Here is a 21,660-nt window from a genome sequence, read left to right as displayed (position 1 = left end):
ATATTTTAATAATAAAGGTAAAGCCAGTATAATGTGTTATTTTTAAATTCAAAAGTCTTCTTAGTTTTAGTTTACTCTTTGAGAGAGGAAAAATTTCTCGACAGAGTTAAATAAAATAAATAAAAATTAAATAATTTAATGCAATCGAATGTTAAGTTAAAAATAGAAAGGTTAAAGTTTAAACAAAATTGAAATGCCAAGAAAATTAAGATAATTTTCTGAATGGTAAATAAAACTTTTATGGTTGCAATACAAAGAAAAATGAAAATTTCGTATTTGTTACTGAGAGTATTTTATTGGTATATGCATATTATGTACTCCTTAAAATGATTAATGGGGACGATAAAATCGCATGCAATATAATAAAATATTAATGCAAAAATTGAGTTCATTTTGGTATTTGATTGGCCAACGTTTTTGTATATATTAAATAGTTATAAATTTCATCTAGAGAACAGCTTCAACTGTTTTGTAGTTTTTGTTGCGATTTGATCAACCATTTCTATAGATCCATAACAAAGTTAGCGACTCACGTCCTTTTCATTGTTCGGTGAGCTCCAGCATGGTTATTGCTTTTGCTGTGACTGCCGCTGGGTCAGAGCAAGTCATTCGCTGCGGAGGCGTTTAATGTACGTCAACAACAACAGCAACAAAAACAAGGTCCACAGCAATTGTGAGTTGGTCTGGTGACGTTTGTTGCCACTTTATCATTGTCGAGTATCATAATTTAAGCGAATCGCATGCAAACAGACAGAGAGGCAGACAGACGGGCAGACAAATGGACATACAAATCGTTACTTACACCCACACTCGCTATGTTGTTGTCACGCTAACAACAACAACAACAACTGCAATGAATAAAATTCGTTGACATTCGTTGCGCTGACTAAGCGGCAAATGAGAAGCGCAGAGAAGGGCGGAGTGCAGGGAGTGAACGTGTGCATTCTTGGCTATGCTTAGATGCATATGCTCACCCGGGGAATGGACAACACTCTGGCTACGCCTTGCGCCTCACGCCCCCTTTGCCCAGCAACACTCACTGCTCAAGTTCGGTGCAGTCAATTTGTTCCTGCGACAAGTTTTTGTACCAAAAACTCATATTAAGTATTTAATGGTTTTGTTTTCATTATATGGCCCAAAAAGCGTCGACGCAGCCTGCTAAACGGTTTACTGGCCATTGATTAAATGACCAGGCCATTAGCTTTTGGCCAAAACACTGAAATTAGTTGGCATTTTAACACGAACACCTGACGCTAGCTTCGAGCATGGTGCCGGGCTTCCTACAAGCTTCGTGCTTATACTAGTATCTCTTTAGTCAAATGGATTATATTACCAGGAGTGGGGGGCATGTGCGAGCGGAGCTCGTATACGTGGCCGGCCATTATCGATGGTGCATGCCACAACAGGCACAGGAGGCAGCGGCAGCAACAACAATGGGTTATTGAACGATAATTTCATTTAAGCAAATGTTCGCGTTGAGCACCAGAATTGTCCAAATTATAGCATGTGTGCGGGCCACCATATCTTGCCTTGCCCCGCTACCCCGCTGCCCATCTGCCTACTGTAGTGCCTTGCCTGACTGCGTATAAATTAAAAAATGTAAAAGTTTCCTCAAAATCAACTCGATTGCAACTCTTTTTGCTGAAATGCGCGTAATAACACACGGAAAGAGCGCAGAACATTACACACTGTACTCCATCACCGCCCCTAACCCTACCTCTTCTCATTCTCCCTTCTCTCGACGAGTGCGTTTGTCGCTGCGGTCCACAGCGGCCAATCCGTCGAGAAGATGCATTTTGACTTAAACGTTTTACTCCTCGAATAATGGCTTTAATGACTTTAATGGCGTACGGATCATTTCGCCGGCGGGCAGCTAAGCCGCCCGCCCCACCTCGCCAGCCGGCGCAGCAGCTCTGTGAATTTAATTGACGAAAGTTGTTGCCGTCGATGCAGCTCGTCTCTTTTTGGCTGAAGAGAAATACCTGTAATTTGTTGCTCTTGCGATTCGTTAAAATGCACTTGATTGGCCAAGAGGCGCAGCGCTGTGATCTAAAATAAATATGAGTACTAATGAAATTCATCAGAAAATCAATCAATATCAATGCATCATATTCTGCCTATAGATAGATATAGATATATATTTATCCTCTATTAAAGTAATTGTAAACTTGATGTTGTAGTCAGTATTAACATTACCGATATATAGTACTAACTCATATCATAGCTGAAGTCCGCCTTATAAACGGAACAACACTTAACGTAGGTATTTACTGATCAATATTATTATTATTATCAATTTATGATAAACCTTTGTTTTTTGATTAATATTAATCGCTACTATGAACTCTTGCTTAAGACTTGACTAGACTTGCTTGTGTATAGCTAAAAGCAAGTGCTTGACATCTGAAATACCCATCGTCTACTGCTCTACTGAGCAGCACTCCGGGAATAACCTTGAAAAAGCGCAACTGCTAAACGTAAATGATGCTACACCAACAAAAAATTGGGAAAAATAGCAATTAAAAAAACAAGTATGACATATACCATTAAAAAAGAAAACAAATAAGAGATACAAAAACGACAAGCGACAAGGTGACACAAATCAAAAGGTGCAACATAAAAAATGGCATTGAGAAAACAGATAATTAAGGAAAGCAGAAGAGGAAAAGTGCCAAATGGCGATGGCAACCGGTGACCAGCGAGTGGAATGACATGAAAAGACAACGTGCTGCAAGTCGGGTGTGGGAGCGGGAATTTGTTGAATGACAAGTCGCACATTTTCAAAAGAAATTACAAAAAAGAAAACATTGGAAATGAACATAAATTCAAAGAGCCAGAACCAAACAGAGGTAGACAATTTTGGAAAAACGGGCGAGGAAGCCGACGAACAGCTGCCAGCTTGAGGAAGGAGGGGGCTTCTTGCTGATGGACATTTGTATACATATATATGTGTGGCTGCTCTGGATATGGGCGGTGCCGATGCCCATGCATTCACAAATAAGTCTAAAGCGACTCAATTAAAAAGAAATTGATCGGGTAGATCGAGCGGGCCGGGAGCGGGGTGAATGCTTAAAAACGCATAAAATAAGAAATATTTTTGATAATTGTTTACAAAAAACATTCCCAATGTTCATTAAGAATGTCGCGCTGCAGAGTTTATAAGGCAGACCGAAAATGCGACTTTTTCATTAAAATTCCAAAGGCGACAGCAGAAAAAAAAAATAATAAGAAGCAAAATTGCTTTTATTATTTTAATTACCAATTCCCAGCGATCCGACAAACTCAGCTGGCAGTTGGGCCAGTCAATATTAATTTCATAAAAATAACTTTTGCAGCCATTTTTTTCTGTTGCTTCTTATTTTTATTGTTGGTTTTTCTTCATTAATGTCCCTTCCAGAAAACGTGTCTTTTGTCTCTCGCAGCCACTGCCAGCCGAGGGGGAGCACCGAACTGGCAACTGGGGACCTGGTAGTGGAATGTTTTCTTTATAAAAACTCCCAATTGAGCGCGGCAGACATGCCAAACATTCATAGATAGATGCGCATTTGTGGCCCGTTCGATAAACATTTATTGGGCAATCCAATCACGGACTTCACGTTCGCAGTCGTGACAGTTTCGTTAAAATGCTTTTTGTTTAATTCTCTTCTCTTTTCATTTCATCTTTTTTTTCGGTTTGAACTGAAGAATTATGTTGCGGTGAATGAAAAAAGTATAAATAAATACATATGCGAATGGGATAATCAAAAACAACCAAAAAATCAAATCCAATTTGCTATTGATGTAAATCTAAAATTTGCAATTGCTTAATCTAATTCACCTAAACATATTTAAAGCATATATATTTTAACTCTAAATATCTAAATTTTAAACTCTAAAATAAATTTATAAAATGGATTTAACTAAAATATCCAGAAACACTTAGTGTTTTTTCTATTTTTTAATGTCAATATTATTTTTTCAACATATTGTTCCACATTTTGTGTTACCTACATTCATTGATTGCAAAATTTAATCTATTTTACAAAGTCAAATAAATTTTTAAGAAGCCATTTTACTAATAATGAATCTATTATTATTATTATCTATGGTATAGTATCTATAAGTTGAAGATAGAAAATAACGAGAGTACCCATTCGACAAATTTAGATAACATAAGCACAGTATCCACAATTTAGGATCTAATATACGCGGTTGGGTTCAATTATATTTAAATTAAAGAAAGCATTTCCATTTGAAATCCCAACTCACATATGTATTTACTGTAAGTCAAGATTTCCGTCTGCTCGAAAACCTAACAATTATTTTACAATTCATCAGCGATGCGTCTGTCAACCCATCAAAGCTCGCAGACAAATTGCCTTTTGTTTCATGAGGCCAAAAACACAGCACACAAAACCCGAGAAAAAATCACACTGTGCTGCTTGATGGGCCAAGTCGGTGATTAGACGCATCATCTTGGGGCAATTTGTCACCACACAACGAGCAATGGCAGGCAAATGGCCACTAAAAATCATTTAAAGAGAAATAAAAATATTTTTTATAGCATTTTTATAGTTGTTGCAACAATCTAATAACAATCCAAATAATTATCCAAACAAACAATTTCACCGACGCCAAAGCGACGGCAAAGGCGATGGCAACGCTCAGAGCCCAGTTTCAGTTACTGTTGCTGCTGCTGCTGTTGCTGTTGCTCCGACGGACGCCGAAAATGAGCCATAAAACGGACATAAAACCCCAGTGCAAAACGCTACTGCCACGCTAGGCCACGCCTCCGCTGCGACAGCGCTGCCGACGACAACGACGCGCATACGGAAGCCATAACGGCCATAACGATAACTCAAAGCAAATGGCGTGCGCAAGTGGGACAGATAGTGCGACAGAGAGAGTGAGCGTATGTGCGCTGCGAAGAGAGCGAAACTGCGCACCCTAATGGCTGCGCATTAGGCCCTGACTGGTTTGCTGCCGCTGTTGCTGCTGCTGCTCTCTCTCGCTCTCGCAGGCGACGCGCTCAACGATGAACCTGTGCCAGGGCCACGTGTCTCTCGCATTAAAACAAGTAAATCGCCAGTTGAGCATAATCGATACACAGCTCGTTCTGATTTCATTCGTGAGAATTGCTTTTCTCACGCTCTTCGACTCTTCGGCAGCGCGCCGACGTCGCCGGCGAAGTGGCCGTTGTTGTAGCCATAACTGTCGTCGTTTATGGCCGATTTAAGTGCGACTGAGATGGCCTCATAATCGTTTGCTGAATGTTGCTCAATTGTTTGCAGTTACCGACGCGCTCTTTTTGAGTTCCCCTTACCCGCTCTGACTACCCATGAGTCCATGGGCCCCTAGGCATTTGCATGTTTGTTTGTTTGCCAATGCAGCCTAATGATGTTTGCGTGCATTAATTAGTATTGATTTAATTAGTGTGTGCTGGCCAGTACTGACCAAAGATTTCACACCGCTCCAGCCAACCCCTCTTACGCACACTCGTGCGTTTGTCGCTCGCTCTCTTTGGCGCTTTTTTCAGGGCGCTTTTTCAACTACAACAACAAGAAAAAGCTCTCGCGCGCGCATCTGCCGACTTCGCACGGCTGCCAGAATGGGACATAAAATGTGCCAGGCAGTTAAAATGTAGATTTAAGTAAGTGGAAACGAGATCGTTACGTTGGCGCATAAAAATAAAAATCATTGTTGTTGTGCACTGATTGAAATAAGCAGAAGCAGCAGAGCGGGGGCCCAAGAAAATCGCACGATTTTTCCGCCCCAACCACGAGCTGTGTTCATTTCATGCCTTTTCACTCGCCTTTTCTTTGAGTGAAACTGTGCGCGCGAGTTGAGTTCTTTTCCTCTGCTGAGGCCAACATGTTGCGAGCGTTGGTCCCCCTATCTAGAGGCCCCTCTCACACTTAAGATTAATCAATGTTCTAGGCCTACAACTGGAGCCGCGGCACCTCAAAAACACCTTAAACTTGTTTAATTTATATCAGCACTACGCTAGTTTTGCTGGCCTCTTAAGAATACCCGCCCACCCGCTCCCTTTGTCATTTCACTATTCATTAATTCTACTTACTTTGTGTTTTTTTTTTGTGTTCATTTTAAGATTCTTTTCATTTTCATTTTATGGTTTTTATGCGGGTCTTTATGACTTTTATGGGGTTTAGTGCGTGCCAAAAACGAAAAAAAAAAAACACAACAACTTTTAATTGAATAATGCCCAGGCGGCCGCCGGCGTCAGCTTTTCGGTTTGTTATTGTTGCTGTTGACTGTTGGCTGTTGTCTGGGGCGTTGGCGTCGACGCCCGCAACGGTAATTAGGTATATAAACATTTAATTGGCTAATTCAAATTGGAAACTGCCACGAAATTCCATATGCATTTTAATTGGGTCAAAAAACTGAAACCGAACTGAATTTGAAGTGGTTCTGGTAAAGATTTGGGCCTTAGCCAGATTAAAACTGAGTGTACCTCAAGAAAAATTGAATAGAGAAAGGTCCCCTTTATATAAAAGTAAAGTGGCGTTCGGGACCCATAGAGACCTAGAGATAATATAATATTATTTTAGATTTTTGTAGGGCTCTAATGTAATTGTTAGTCTTATTTATAAAATATTTGATAAACTTATGCGAGTCCATTTTTATGAGGCCCTCTAATGTTGAAATGTGCCTTACAAGTGTCGTAATTCTGCTCAGTGCACAGTTTATGGGTCCAAATAATTGGCTGTAGTTAAATGCAGGAAAAGGTAAGCTGATAAATTACAAAAAATTATTTATAAAAAAAAAATAAACTTAATAATATAAATAATCAGCAACTGGAACTTGTCGCACCAAGCACTTGGCCCGCCGTACTCATCATAATTGCCAGCAGGGCTGGCGGACGCGAACGGATCGCATTAATTGAAGTTTTTAATATGCTTGCCCTCTTTCTGGGCAGTGGACGGGCAGACGATGGGTTGAACGGGAAGTGAGTGTAAACACGACATGAAATGTGGCCATTGCCAGCTACTTACACGGGGCTGCAACAGGAATTTGCGTGTGCAGCACATGCAGCAATCCACATGCCGCATGCAACATGCCCACTCGACCACTTGGGCAACCGAAGTCAGACTTTAGGACCCCCTGGTCGGGCAATGCCAACTCCTTTGGCATGCCGCGCGTGAAAGCCTGCAAAGGATGCAATTTATGACCGGCACAGGCTCATGTAATTGCACGCAATGCTGTTGCCGTTGCCATTGCCGTCGCAGCCAGCGAGGAGTCGGCGACCTGAACGGGTCGAGTTGGTGTCGGTCACACGAGTTTCAATTTTTCAAAATTATGAAAACAGCAGAGCAAAAAGTGTAAGAAATGAAAAAAAAAAAACATACACACACACTGAAAAACAAACAAAGCACCCAGGACACGTCCTCATCCTGGCTGCTGTTCGCGTCCGGGCCGCATGTGGCGCTGCCTGCCTGCAGCGAGAGTCCATTTGCCACACCAAGTGCCACACGGATCGGTTACGTGGAATGTCCTTTTAATGGACTTTACACACTCACACTGCGCTGTGGACGCAGCGCGTCGCATCCTTTTACAAACCTTTTACGTTGCACTCGTGTTCCGCGCCGTTTGATTGCCGTGAATTGCTGCCGCATGATTTTCATCCTATTCCGCCAGTTTTCTTTTTCATTTTTGCATTGTCCTGCCTCTCTCTCCCCTTAGTTGCTGCCCCCGTCACAGGCACGTCATAATTTCTCTGTGTCCTGCCAGGCAATTACGGGACATCGTAAGCGCAGTGAGCAGTTGGAGGACAGCTGACCAGTTGCTCAGTTGCCCAGCTGACAGATTCTTTGCGTTCATTAGCGGCACACAAATGGAGAAATTTTAAAGGGATTGTGTAAAGAAATTCTCAGAAAACTGATGAGCTGAATAGGTCTAAGGTCCCTGTTGGCTTATGTGCTATTTGTGTGTCTTTTGCTAAAAAGCGACGGCTTGTTGACCTTTTTAAAAACTTTTTTTAAGCTCTTATTGCTTTTTTATAAAAGAATGAAGATGTAAGCCGGAGACCTTACGCTTCTTAGTCCGATTGAGCTACGCTGGCACAAGTTTATTTTTTAATTTAAAAGCTTAAATTAATTATTGTTTTTATAAATACTAACTCACTTTTCAATATACATTTTGTATTATTTGTAAACTAGTCTAACATATTTACGTCTTTATTGTTTATTTTTTAATCCTAATACTTAATTAGAAACTGATTGACATTTTTGTGAAAAAAAAACTTTCATACATTGTAATATTTGGAAATCAAAAATAACACAATTTATCTCTTAGACTTATAAAACTTAAGATTGTGGAATGAGACATATATTTATTTATACAAATCAGAAAAATGTAATATTTCCGCTGTTAAAGCAACTCAAATAAATCATTTAACTGAAATATGAAAACCATTTTAAAAAAGCCTAGTACAGTCCACTTTATGCATTTATGGCCCTTGGTCGGTGTGTTAGTTGACATCTCGTGCAGTTAGTTGGATAGGGCGTGTGGTCTCCCTGGGCACCCTGGATGCCATGGCAGTGGCAATGGCGACGGCATTTTGGTAGTGTCAGAACTGACGCTGAATTTATTACCGGGGCTTTATTTATGCGCTTATCGCGTTGCCAGTTGTTGGCCTTAGCACGTTGTCAAGTGTTTATCTTGGCCCGAACCCCGGACCAGAGCCCCACAACCGGAGCCAGTTGGCAGCGAGATTCAGTCGAGAGCTCAAATGGAACGAAACGAAATACCTAAAAAGCTTAAAATTGAATTTATGACTGCAACTAAATCATGCGACGAAAAAATAAGATGGAAGAACAGCTAACGCATGTTGTAAGAGTATCTGTTTTTGCATCTGTGCGAGTATCTACATTTGTATCTGTATCTCTTGGGCGTGCTGTGTGCGAGTGTATTGCATGAATGAGCCTGTCGCTTGATTTAGGTTCCATGCCAGAGTCAAATTTGAATAATAAATATTTCATAGTTACAACAACGAAACGAAAAGCGAGAAAATCGAAAGCCAAATGCGTAAAATATTCAAAACGGGTCGGGACTAAATCAAAATGTTGTCGAAATAAAACGTTTGAAAATTGAATTTTGGGATTCATGTTTCTTCTTCTTCTGTGCGCTCATCTCCAACCAAATTGAAAACATTTGTAACGGAAATGAAAACCATTTTTATTCACTCCTCCCCTCTCTGGCTTTGAGGAGGGGCAAAACTCAACCCAAAAACTCGACTCGTTGGCAACCCAGCGTTGGGGTCTGAATTTAAATTAAGAAATTTATCTTTTGAATACGTCTTTTTTGTTCATTTCGTGTTCCCTTTGTGCCTGCCTTTGTTTTGTAAGTCGTCTTTGTGTTTACACACAACAAAAACAGCAAAAAAAAAAAGCCAACAGAAATAAAAATCTCTCACCTTCTGGCATATAAAACTGACTATACATTTTTTGTCAGTTCATGTTTTAAGTAAAAAATAAAAAGATTTCTTAGATTTTATCAAGAACTCTTGCCGAAATAAATTTTAATTTATGCCCTGTTTATTTTGCAGCCATTTGGCATGCGCGAAACGAGTCGCATCGAGTTGCTTAATTTCATTTCAAAGATTTATTTTAAACGCGCAGTTTTGCACCTTGTGTTCAAACCTCTACTCGCCACGATTTATAAGAAACTTATAGGCAAGATCAAAGTGGGCGTGGAGCTGTATAAATTAGGGACCACCGACATTTGCATACGAGGTCTCGCTTCTTCTAAATAACTGTCTTAAATTAGTTGATATTTAGAAGTCAATAAAATAAATCTGCGCCGCAAATAATGTCATTTGTCAATGGGACTTTCGTTTAGCGGCTGCAGTATTTTCACAGTTTTTATTGTTTTCAATTGATTTTATTCGCGATTCATGCAAAATCTGTTAATAAAATGTTGAAATTATGTGCTAATGGCAAATCGTTTAGTTCCTCGCACAAACTGTCCAGTTGAACATATTTATTTACAAGCGCGCATTAAACTCACGTATCGAAAGCTATTGCTCAAGATTGAATATTGAATGAACATTCGAATGATATTTAATTGCCCCACTGAATAATCAACTGAATAAATAATTCGTTTTTATTGTGTGAAGTAATGCGTGAGAAAATGAAACAGCCAAAAAAAAAAACCTGGAACTTACAAAAATCAAATACACAAACAGAGTGCGAGCCGAAAAGTGGAACAACAACTTAAGACAAGATATTTTCTAAAAACAACATTTATACAAGTGAAATTGGTGAAATTGAAGAGTGAAAATAATAATTGAATATTTTATCATAATTGGGCCTAACAATGCTTTTATAAGGGTACTTACTACTCATTAACCAATTCATGGGGGTTCACTTATATAAAAAGCATGGGGAAATGGCGCAAAGGTTTACGAATAAATTCTATGTTCAATAAAAAGAAAACCAAGTGCTGCAAAGAATTGAATCATATTTAGCTTGAATCTTTCCTAGTCATAACTAAAATATTCAAACGTATTTTAAAAGTATCATTTGAAATTTAATTTGTATTGAATATTATATATATATATAACATTTCCTTCTTCTTCATTAGACTCGCCTAGGGCTAATTTCATATTATTTTCTTTGACCCTCTTTAATATTGTGAATGTTACAGAAGAAGAATATATTCAACCAATGTGATTTAAATTTAAAAACTAAACCTTAATTTAACACATTTTCCTTAAATTTTTTTTTAATTAGAGGACGCAGACATCTAGACCCAACCAACTAACAGATGCAATTAGACTACCACCCTGGACGAAGTGGTCAAAAAAATGTACAACATATGAGCATTAAAAATTCAAAATTCATTTAGGTGAGTGCCAGTCCACATATATATGAATAAATGTGAGTGTGGCCCCTTATTTATGAGTCCTTGTATATGTATTATAAATTACTCTGCGAATGTGTGAGTGTGTGTGCGTGTATATAATGAAACTGGACTCTGTTGCGTTGATGATATGTGGAGTTGAGCCCATAACTAGCACAGCATGGATGTATGTCAGTGTGTCTGTGGGGGAACTGAGGCAAAGGATATTTGGGACACTGGTCTGAAAGAGCGGGTAGAACGGACGTGCCGTCCAATTTGTGCCATGTGTGGCATGTTGCCCTTTCGCTGAGCCCAAAACACAAGAACGACAAAAAAGCAGAACCAGATACAGATACAAATGTAGGTGAAGTGCGGCCTCCGGCTGACCGCTGGGCGTTCACCGAGCCCGGTTCGAGGTCTGAACGAATCTCGAGCCAAAGCGAGTGGCATAAAATACTCAAAGACTCATTTGCATATTCTGGAAGCGGTAAATGTAACAGGGAAAGTTCTGCGGCCCCCAGGAAAAGCGACTTTTATGTGAGTTTTAATTCAATTTTTGAGCGCGTGTGTTGGTTTAGGTAATTAACAAAAGAACTTCGAGCGGTGCGTCTACATTTGTTATTTATGTATTTACGTCCGCCATTGTCGAGCCTTCTGACCCATCGCCATTCGAGTGGTTCTGCTGGCGGTGGAGTGATGCGCCCGCCTTGATACCGATCTAATTAAATGATTTATGAGCACTGGATTATGTTGAACTATTTGGGCTTTCGATAAGCGAGCAGCGATGCCGTCTAATCCCCGCCAGACGCAAATGCAACACCATGCTGCTTGCCACAGGCCACACAGACCCCACAGATAAGCGCATACAATGCGGCGGCTGGCAGGCGATATATGCTGTTGTTGCACTTCTGGCAATTTACGAGCTCGGATTTTGCATAGTTTCAAATGGCTGTAATACTCGTGCTGCAACACAAATTCAAGCCCAACACACAATTCATTTTGCTCGGCCCAACTAACCAAATCCCCAGCGTCGCACCACGGCATACAAATCTGCCGTTTTGCATTTGGCGGCCATATATCAAACTCCAGCGGGTCAGCAGAGCCACACGAATCGCCAGCAGAGAGAAGCCAGTGTACAATGGGATTAAACTACTCAATAAAAATAAGAAAATTTAACTTAAAAATAAATAAGCTCCCCTCGAGACTGTAAGGCTGACTTGCTTGTTAAAGGATAATTATTTATTAATTAAATACATTTATTATAATCAGCGAATCTCTCAAATCAAAGCAAGTATTGTGAAACAATATTTATTCTTACTCTTGCATAAATGTGCATTTTAAATATCTCTTGCCAATATATCACATGCCCCGTCCAGGTATTCAAATCCGCATCTAAGACAATACTTTTTTGGCTCTTCGAAATTTGATGCTTCCAAATAATATTGAATAACTGGAACTTCTCAATAAAAATGTATTTATTTTCTTCATTAATATAATTTGTTTTTTCACCATAGTTCATATTTGTTAGGCTTGGAACGGGTTTGGTCCTGGCTGCGAGCCGTTAAATGAGTGGCTCCACCAAACTCAGCGCCGGACTCAGTTTCAGTTGGCCGTTGAATGGCACCAAAATTTATGCACATTTTATTGACCAACACTGGGAAAAACACATTTGAGTTGTTGTTGATGTTGTTGTTGTTGTTATTATTGTTGTTGTTGGCACAACAACATGTCCAAAAGTGTTTTATGGTCGTTGTGGGTGCTCAAGTGGCCATTTTGGGCTTGCCGTCAGTCGGGGGATCTGCATATGCACTCGCTGGTCTTGTCCGACAAGCACTTGGCCGGCAAAATGTGTAGAGCCCTGAATACAGATGAGCATTGGCCCAGCTTAGACCGAGAACTAACTAAATATGGCTATTTGCGACTTGAGGCATTTGATTTATGCTGGCTGCTTGTGGATTTCTTTAAGCTAATCGCAATTAAAGCCGCTTCTTGGCAAGTCAATGACCTGGGCCAATCGCCAGCAGAGCAATGCGGTTCAAAGTCAAAAACTCAATTAGCTGCTGATGAGCGGCGACACTGGTGAAGCGGGAGGCGAGAGGCGAGGCACTTGGAACTCAGGAAGGAACTCGGACCGTGCCATCGTCTAAAAATAAATGTACATTAAAAAGCGCAATGGAGTCGACGGGCGGGCTGAAGTGGAAATCTCGTTAAAAGTCAATAACAGACGCCATTAAATGCGCATGAAAATGAAATGAGAAACGCTTGATGAGGCGGCCTGTGGGCTACACAAAGAGATTGGGGGCGCGGTCTCAACAGCAACCACAGTGGCAGCCACACGACCACTTGAGCCGGCGCGATCCAACGTTCATATCAATTCTGTATCGTAATTTGAGCTGACCTCAGAGCAGCCCAGACAAGTTCAATGGCATTTATGCATAATAAAATTCAAGATAGATAAATGGAAATATTTCAAAATACTTGTGAGACAACCAGAGATACCTTTTGAATGGCATAACGTTTCTTATATAAATTGCAATAGAATTGCAATATTTTTGGCTAAGAATAATAAGGCTTATCATATGTCTAAATGTACATATTAATTAAATGAACGGGGTCTTGATTGAAGAATTCAGAATAATAAAAACTAAGTAGGCTTTTAAAATCTCTACTCAGCTATGTTAAGCCGAGTTTCTAGGTTTCAGTTTAACAACAAATCTCACATTGAAAACATAGGCAACAATATTTTTGAATATTTATATTATCAATAAAAATTTCCAAAATCTGGTGAATAAGCTGAGCCACAATGAATCGCGTGCTGGAGGATGTGATCCACAGACACGCTGCCAACACGGATCGCATTACAGCTGAGAATACACTGGGCTATGTGGTCTCTGATAACACCACCGGCAATGTGGCGGCCACCTCTTTCGATAATACCAGTGCCCAGGGCATTGTGAAGCACATGAATGGCATTTTGGTCGGCATAGTGCAGAGCGCCGTCCGGGATCTGGATCCGACAAACAAACTGTGCTATCTGCGTGTGCAAACACGCAAATTTGAATATCTCGTCGCGCCAGAAGAGCTGTTTACTATAACCGTGTTGCAGTAAAAAGGAAAATATCGATGTTTTGCATTTGAATTTGTTGCTTGCTCTCCAGGTTTAATGCTGGGTTCAAGTATTTGTGTTCGGGTGTCCAGTGAATTAAATTGACAATTAAAAAATAAATATATTTATATGGAATTCTTGTTGTCTCTATGTTTTTATTGAGTTTATTATTTTTACAGTGTTCAGTTGAACTTGAACCCTGGATGAATCGGAATAAAATGCTTGAATCAACAATACGAATAAGATAGAATACGATATGCAGACCGAAAATCCTCTATAATACCCAAGTGACATGGACATTATTTATGGCATGGCTTCATTGGGCAGCGGCCAATAAATTTATCCATGAGAATGCGGCCATCTAATGCGATAATTCAAAAGATTTACTTCTGTCAACATGACCATTTTGTAGACAAACTTGGGGTTGAAATGGCCTTTGACCTTTTTCCTTTTGCCTTTTTCTTTTTTTTCTTTTTGCCATTTCCATCTTGCCTGCCGCAATGGATGCTGGCTGCTATTTTAATTTAAAATGGCAGAGCTCGTAACTCATTTTAACGGCGCACCCTCCACACTGAGTGAGGGTATATATACATATATTTGTGTGTGTGTGCGTATGTGTGTGTGTGTGTGCGTGAACTTGTCCTATTTTTACAGCCCTAGGCCCTTGCAGGGGTTGCTCGCTCGTTACAATAACTTATCTAGCCTTTTTTTACGCTGAGACTCGGCAACGCCATAATCACCACGACGCAGGGGCAGATGAAGACGCTCCTGGGGTGCGCTTTGTACTTATCCATTTTCCATTTCTAAACCCATTCCCATAGCTGTTCGTCCATTCTTTTTCTTCCATTGCTATCTCGAAGCAGTTGTCCATTGTCTTGGGCCGTTCTGTGGTACATACATGATAAAGAAATAAATAAAAATTTGTACAGAAATGTAACTGCAAAACTTCCTTGAATATAGCTCGGTTTCGTCTCGGTCTCTCCCTATCTATTGTGAACTCTGCCTTGGTGGCAAGGTCGAGCTCATCCTGCATGCCCGTCAAGAAGTGCGCACTTCATTTTATGCAGCGTAAAATTCAATTAATCCATGGACCATTGCTGACAACTTCATTTTAAGAACTCGTCTGTGGAACTCCTTTCCCCCCACAAAGGTTTCGGCGGGCATTCATAATTCATATAGAAATTAGAAACACTGGGAATTATATTCAAATAAAACGTTTTTCTCTGCCTAACTTGAATTTCAAGCTTGCAGGATAATGGCTCACACATATCCTTGACTCCTGAATCCCCCTCCGTCCCTCTAGCGTCCCCCGGGGCGTGTTCACGCCACATGCATTTAGTTTTCAGCACAGTGCGATCTGCTCTATGAATTTAATTAAGTTGTGCGACAAACCCAAAGTGCCACTGCAACATGGAATCCAACAACAAACAAACACGACTCATATATGTACATATATTAAGCGTGTCGTACTTATAAGGAAGGGCCGCAGATCTAGACCTCAGCTGCCATACAGCTATGTATGAGCAGACACTTTGAAATGTATTTATTTTACACAATTTCCCGTAGAAGGACAAACAATTTTAATATTTAAGCTAATTATATGTGGGCATAACATCCGTACTCTACTCCCTTTGTATGAATTCCTTTATATATGAACGATTCCATTATTTTGTATAATATATAAATTAATTAATAAACTTGTAAATAAATTTAAATAGAATAAAGCCATAGCTTACAAATTAACCTAATAGCTAGATTCTAGCTTTCCAGAAAATCTCATAATATATTCTGGTCCATACACTTACTATAAATAGAATTTCTCAAAAAAATATCGTAGCTGCTGCAATCACGAGCCTGCAAGAAATCAATTAAGTTAATTCAAACGTCGAAAATCCATAGAAATGGGATTTAAGTGAGTGCCACAAGAAGCAAATGCTAAATATAAAAAAGAACCCAGACAAGGTGAGCGACAGAGATGGAGTTGGAGACTGAGACAGAGCTAAATGAGCAGCAGAAATCCTCTCACTCAAATGAGCAGGCCAAGCCCATTTTGGCTGGCGCTGGCTCTGCCCCTGCTCCTACACTGAGGAAAACATGCTAGGAATCAAAATGATTAAAATTATATGAAAAGTATGAATACTTTCGAGCTTTGTCAAATTTGAACTCCTTTAGCAAATTTTTATTTATTCTCGCAACTGTTATTTTTTTCCATATAAATATATAATAACTTACTAACGCCACAGCTGAGCAATCCGTCCGGTCTTGCTCAGTGCACCCCTACCCAAACCCGTTCCGATGAAATGTTCAATTTTTTCCGACTCGTTCAACCACCAAACATTTTCAGTTGAGACTTGCAACGGCGCAGACGTCGTCCACGTTCAGCGGTGGAGGCCTTACAGACATTTTGTTGGTTTAGAAACAGTCGAACGGGCGGACGGACGGACGGACCGTCGGACTAACAAGCGAGGTGAAGCAGTAAAAACACTACACTAGCCTCAATAATAGGAACAACTCAATGAGTACAAAAATAGTTGAAACAAAATATTGAAAAATGATTACAAAAAAAATGTTAAAATGTCAAATTTATAAATAACAGCGAAAAGTGAATGACCCAACAGACATACATACAAAAGAGTGATGGCAAGCAGAAGAAACCTTCAACAGATTAAAAGCAATACAAATGAAACAAATTGGCGAAAAGACTGAAGGTGTCAATAAATAAAACACACGACTGGAATATACCCATTATGCTTTGCTTCCCTTCGAAAAGCATACACAATTTTCATCAGTTGCAGCTGTCATGCAATAGATGGCAGCAGCATGTTGCATGCGCCATCTATTGGTCATTATGCGCCTATGTCAATGTTGGTTTTGCAGTCACTGCTTGTGCGGTTTGACTGCCACTGTTACTCCTTTGGAGTTGTTCTGCAAACTAACAGAGATTTTTCTTTCCGCATATGTTAAACGGCATATATAAATCGCATACATGCATAAAAACCCTTCTTTCCGAAAATTTAATTGTTCTCTTTTTTTAGTCTTTGGACTTAAGAAATTTGGTACTTGTTAAATCATGTTTTTTAATGGCTGAGCAGTAATTAATATCATATGGGCAGAAATATCAAAATCAGTTAACAGAATGCCTCACTTTTTAGATCACATTTTAGTTATCTGTATCCCACATGCAGTTCATATTGTACCACAATTTTATTGGGCTGTTCTGTTACTGCCTTTTCTGGAGATTATGAGAAAGAGATTTCTTACCAAGCTATTCTTCAAACTTGACCTTTGCACTTGCTGCATTCAGTAGCACAAGAGCGCGAAGATAAACAAGTACTGGGGCTATAGTCGGGTGTGCTCGACTAGAAGAGCATTCGAACTTTTTTCTCTGCGGCAGTGCTTCTTCTTCCCACTGCGCCACATTATTCAAAATGTATAGTTCAATAGCTTCTGTATTTATAGCCATTATATATGTGTGAATAAATAAATGCAGGAGGCTTTAGATATCCAAAAAGTGAAATGTCCTTTAACTTTATATGATATAAGATAACCTATATATAATAAACCTTTTATAAAATCCCTAAAACTATCCGAAAATTATGAGAATAGAAGAAGATATCAAACAAAATTATTGATTTCTCATTTCCAAGTTTCAATAGATTCCGAGATCGACTCGTTACGGAAATGCTTTCTTTCGCCTTTTATACACATTTTCACAAAAGCATAAAAACATTATAAGTGGATAAAACGGCAAAGGTTACATTGCGACCAATTCGGATTTCCCCTATCCCAGCCATTATTTAAAACTGGTAGCGGTCAACTCAAAGTACTCCAAATATAATAAGGCAAAGTGGCTAAAATTTAAATTGATTTGATTGCCGATGAACTAATAAAATGAAGCACCGGTAAATCCAACAACTTGTTAAGGGAGGGCACTGGGTTCAGCATGTGGCCAATCAAAGATTGCAATTCAATTTCAACCGCTTGTCACAATATGCGGAATAGCGCATTAAACTGAAGAGCGGGTGATGCAACGCGGAGCATTTCATTCAAAATCGAGCAATCGAAACATCAAGATGTCAGTAAACGCGGTTAAGACAACAAGATTGCATCGGGCATCGTTAGGAGCCATTAAGTCGAAACGGGCCAACGTGTTGGCATGGCTCACGGGTCGAGGGCAGTTGGCGAGGAAAAACATGAAAATCATCTTTCAACGCGTTGCGCTTGCAGTTACAGTTTGATGGGGCCCAATCGCAATCAGGTGAAGTGGGCGATGCAGGGCCTGGGTGCTGGATGCACATGTGCTGAGCCTGATGCCTGGTGCCTTGCGCCTGCTGCTGGCAACCAACAAGTGCAAAAAGGCAAAACTGAATACGTTAACTAAAACTGAGACTGCGACTGAGACTGAGACCTCTCCATCCATTTGCGCTTCACTTGGCATATACTTGCAGTTCAGCTTTTCATTTTGCTGCCGGCGCTGTCCACAAAATGCGCTGCACGCGAGGAGCACGACATGGCGGTGCAGTCAGTTGAGCCTCAGCCAACTGGTTTTCTGGACAATGTGCCGCCCTTTCGCCCTGCCATATTTGTAGCGGCACCATGGCAAAATTAAATATAAATAATTAATATTAAATAATTGTCGGTAAGCTATTATTTTCTTAAATTAAACTTTAAGAAAGAACGCATTATTATATTAAAAGATTTTATCATCTCTCTATTTGTATTTGGTATGGCAAATATTCTTTTACAAAAGGTTTACGCAATTGGGATTATTGGAATAATATTTCTTTCGCTATTTTTACTAGTTAACAATTTGTAACTATATCCTATACATACAATTATATGAAAATTTAAAAAAAAAAAAAAAAAAGCAAAAAGGGCACACCAATATATTTAATGTGTATACTTTTATTATATTTTCGAACATTATATGTAGAACTTATTATATTTACTTGATTATTGGAATATATATTTTATGCAAATATCAAAATAATAGTTTGAATATTTATTCATTTGTTTTTGGTTAAAATAGATTGCTCAGAAAGGACGTTGTCTCTGAAATGCTTGTCTTTTACTCATTAGCGACACATACATTTCGAATAATTCATACTTCAACTGATAAGCTGTCCTCCCAACTACTTATATAAATATATATAAAAAATAAAACCTTTTGAAGTTTTAATTAAATGGTAAGTCTTCGTAAAAAATAATTTTATACTATGACTAACCAAATTCAATAAATTTAAAAACTTTGTTGTAGCATATAGAATGCATAAGAACCTTAGCTCTAGCGTATGGAACACATGATATTATGCGGAAAATCTTTGAGGATAGAGGCTTGTCTTCTTTGTCGTGAAAGATAGTTCTCTATTTAGGATTGCAGCTTGGTTGAGATTTTTAAAGTGAATATATATCAATTACCTTTATCAGCTGCTTTTCTGAGCATTTGGTCATCTATTTGCTACCATTGTTAACTCAATCTGACGCCTTCGCTTAGTGCCTTCATTTTGGAGTAGCTTCAACCAGAACTAGCACCCGCAGACCAAGTAGCTCGGACCATCAAAGCTGCATCGATATAGTTTCTAGTGGTTCCCGCTTGCAGTTCAGATAAGTGTCATCTCACTCTATCCCTCTGCCTCTTTCTCCTTGGCATTGTGTTTGTCTCAGTTTGTGTGTCAGCTCCGTGTCTCAGTTCGTTTTGCTTTGGTTCCGTAAATTACACTTTTGATTTTTAGTGGCCGTAAAATAATCGTAAATGTCGTGGTTATTGCGACCGAAAGTGCCCATTTTGAGTGCTGCTGCTGATTCTCAGCTGGCATTAACTGATATTCTCGTTTCGCTCAGTGCAGCGATGTCCGACTGGGACCCGGGTGCTGGAACTGGGAACAAGACCGAGACGGGCACTGGCACTGGGACTGGGACGTGCTGCCACTGCACAAGCAGCTTGTAGCCACTGCACCCACTGAGCTGCCTTCCGCTAAGCAAGTCCCCCCTACCCCACACCCTCTTGGAGCTCCATCAAGCTTGTTGCTCCCAAGCTGCGTTGCACTTGTTGTTTTTAATAAGTTTCTGGTTGTTGTTTGTCCCGAACTGTTGTTGCCTTTCTTCTTGGCTGAGCTGGACTCCTTTGATGTTTCGATTAAGTTCGGAGTTCGCGTTGTCGAACTGGTTGGTCGGGTCTGCCTCCTGACAGCCAACCAGGCAACCCGCCATCCTTAGTACCTCAGCTCCTCGCAGCCGTTTGGCTTTAGTTTATGGCCATTTCGTTTGCACTGTCTTTGCAGCAGTTGCCGCACTCGAATTGCCTCTCTGTTGTTGCTCGTTGAGTTGATTTTCTTTAGCATTTCACCCATTTACCTTTATACTTTTGGTTTTCGACTTGTGCAAAACATTTTCTCACATAGCCAGCTCTCTCTTAGCTGCTGCCACAGTTCATTCTCCTGCTCCTGCTGCGGCTGCTGCTGATTTGGCTCTGACGCAACTGGTTGCCGATTGCCCATTGCCAAGTTTCCATGTTGCCAGTTGCTGTGGCCCGTTCGCGTACTCACAAATTTCGAATTTGATTTTATTGTTATGATCTCAATTGTTTTCGCAATGTAAACACTGAAGATTTCCAGCATAGAGACGCCATTGCCGATGAGAACATGTTGACTTGCCTACTTCATAATTGAAAGAAATCTTTCAATAAGAACTGTTAAATTAAAAAATGAAATAATTAAGTAAAATATATATTTACATTTGTACAACACAGTAGGATAGATATAAACGCATTGTAGTTGGCACAAGAAAAGAAATATTCAAATTACTATTATTTAGATATTTATTTCATTCCCCATTTCTTCGCTCCTTTTTAATTGCTGGGAGATGGCTTCTCAGGCCGTCGCTCACACATCTATGCCATTCAGGCTTCCAAAGCATACTTATATTATTATTATATTGTGTTGTTGTTGATGTTCTTCATATAAAATAAACTTTGTAATTCTTATAGAATAATTTCTTACTTCAAGCAACAGCTACGAATCCGGGTAGGGACTCATGTTTTCTTCTGTATTGTCTCATAATTATTTTGTCTTGTTTTAGATTACTTGCCGGATTTTGGCGACTTGTTGACTTTTTACAATATCCATTATCCGACACTAGCCTAATTACCATTTTCTCCTAAGTCACATCAGAACGCCTAATTTCTCGAAGACAACTATAAACAAAGCCTGTTAGGGCTGATCATAATGCCAAGTTGGGCTGCTAAACGTTCTTAAGAACAGGCCCTCCCAGAGTTTTGAAGGCCGCGTTCCCAAAGAAAGAATAACAAAACGATCGGCGTTAAAATGTCCCGACCAAAAACCAAACTAATTCATAAATCATAAAAATGTGTCATAAAAAATGAAAACAAAATGGAAACAAGCAGAACTGCAGACAACACTAGATACAGAATGAAGCTGCCTTTCAACATGTCCTCGAAGTTGCGAGCATAAAAAATGCTCAAGGCGAAAGACTTTTTAGCTGACCTTAGAGCGCAGAGAGATTTGTTTTGACTCCCGGCTGAGGCTTGTTATCTGGCAGTTGCCCAGCCATATCTCTACTGGTACTGGCATAAAGGACACACGCACACACACATTCGGCTAGGCGTACATCACATTGTCCTCGGCGGCCGTTCAATTATTGCCGGCGTGGTAATAAATCATAAAAATATGTTTCACTAGCCTAAAATGCGACGGTTT

At 39.8% G+C, this 21,660-nt stretch overlaps 1 protein-coding gene and 1 long non-coding RNA gene across 3 annotated transcripts in view; both read left to right on the top strand.

The window, feature by feature from the left end:
- LOC116650747 (uncharacterized) overlaps positions 1 to 21,660 on the top strand; it is a 28,473-nt gene that overhangs the window by 4,302 nt on the left and 2,511 nt on the right. Inside the window, exons 2-3 of one of the 2 annotated variants that reach the window (XR_004303800.2) lie at positions 10,731 to 10,845; positions 18,975 to 19,131. This is a non-coding gene — a long non-coding RNA (uncharacterized lncRNA). The remainder of the gene's footprint in view (positions 1 to 10,730; positions 10,846 to 18,974; positions 19,132 to 21,660) is intronic. The other variant, XR_004303799.2, reaches the window with a different exon arrangement.
- Positions 13,543 to 14,080, top strand: LOC6631128 (dynein light chain roadblock-type 1). The gene has a single exon (XM_002053468.4). It carries the CDS (start codon positions 13,643 to 13,645, stop codon positions 13,946 to 13,948), a length of 306 nt encoding a protein of 101 aa, XP_002053504.1. The 5' UTR covers positions 13,543 to 13,642; the 3' UTR covers positions 13,949 to 14,080.

This window comes from Drosophila virilis, chromosome 2 (genome assembly GCF_030788295.1).
Source record: "Drosophila virilis strain 15010-1051.87 chromosome 2, Dvir_AGI_RSII-ME, whole genome shotgun sequence".
In the NCBI taxonomy this organism is placed as follows: Eukaryota; Metazoa; Arthropoda; class Insecta; order Diptera; family Drosophilidae; genus Drosophila; species Drosophila virilis.
This window is presented reverse-complemented; position numbering and strand designations above follow the sequence as displayed.

Excerpts from the sequence above, each read along its gene's own strand:
- LOC6631128 (XM_002053468.4), top strand. The coding sequence starts at position 13,643 with ATGAATCGCGTGCTGGAGGATGTGATCCACAGACACGCTGCCAACACG.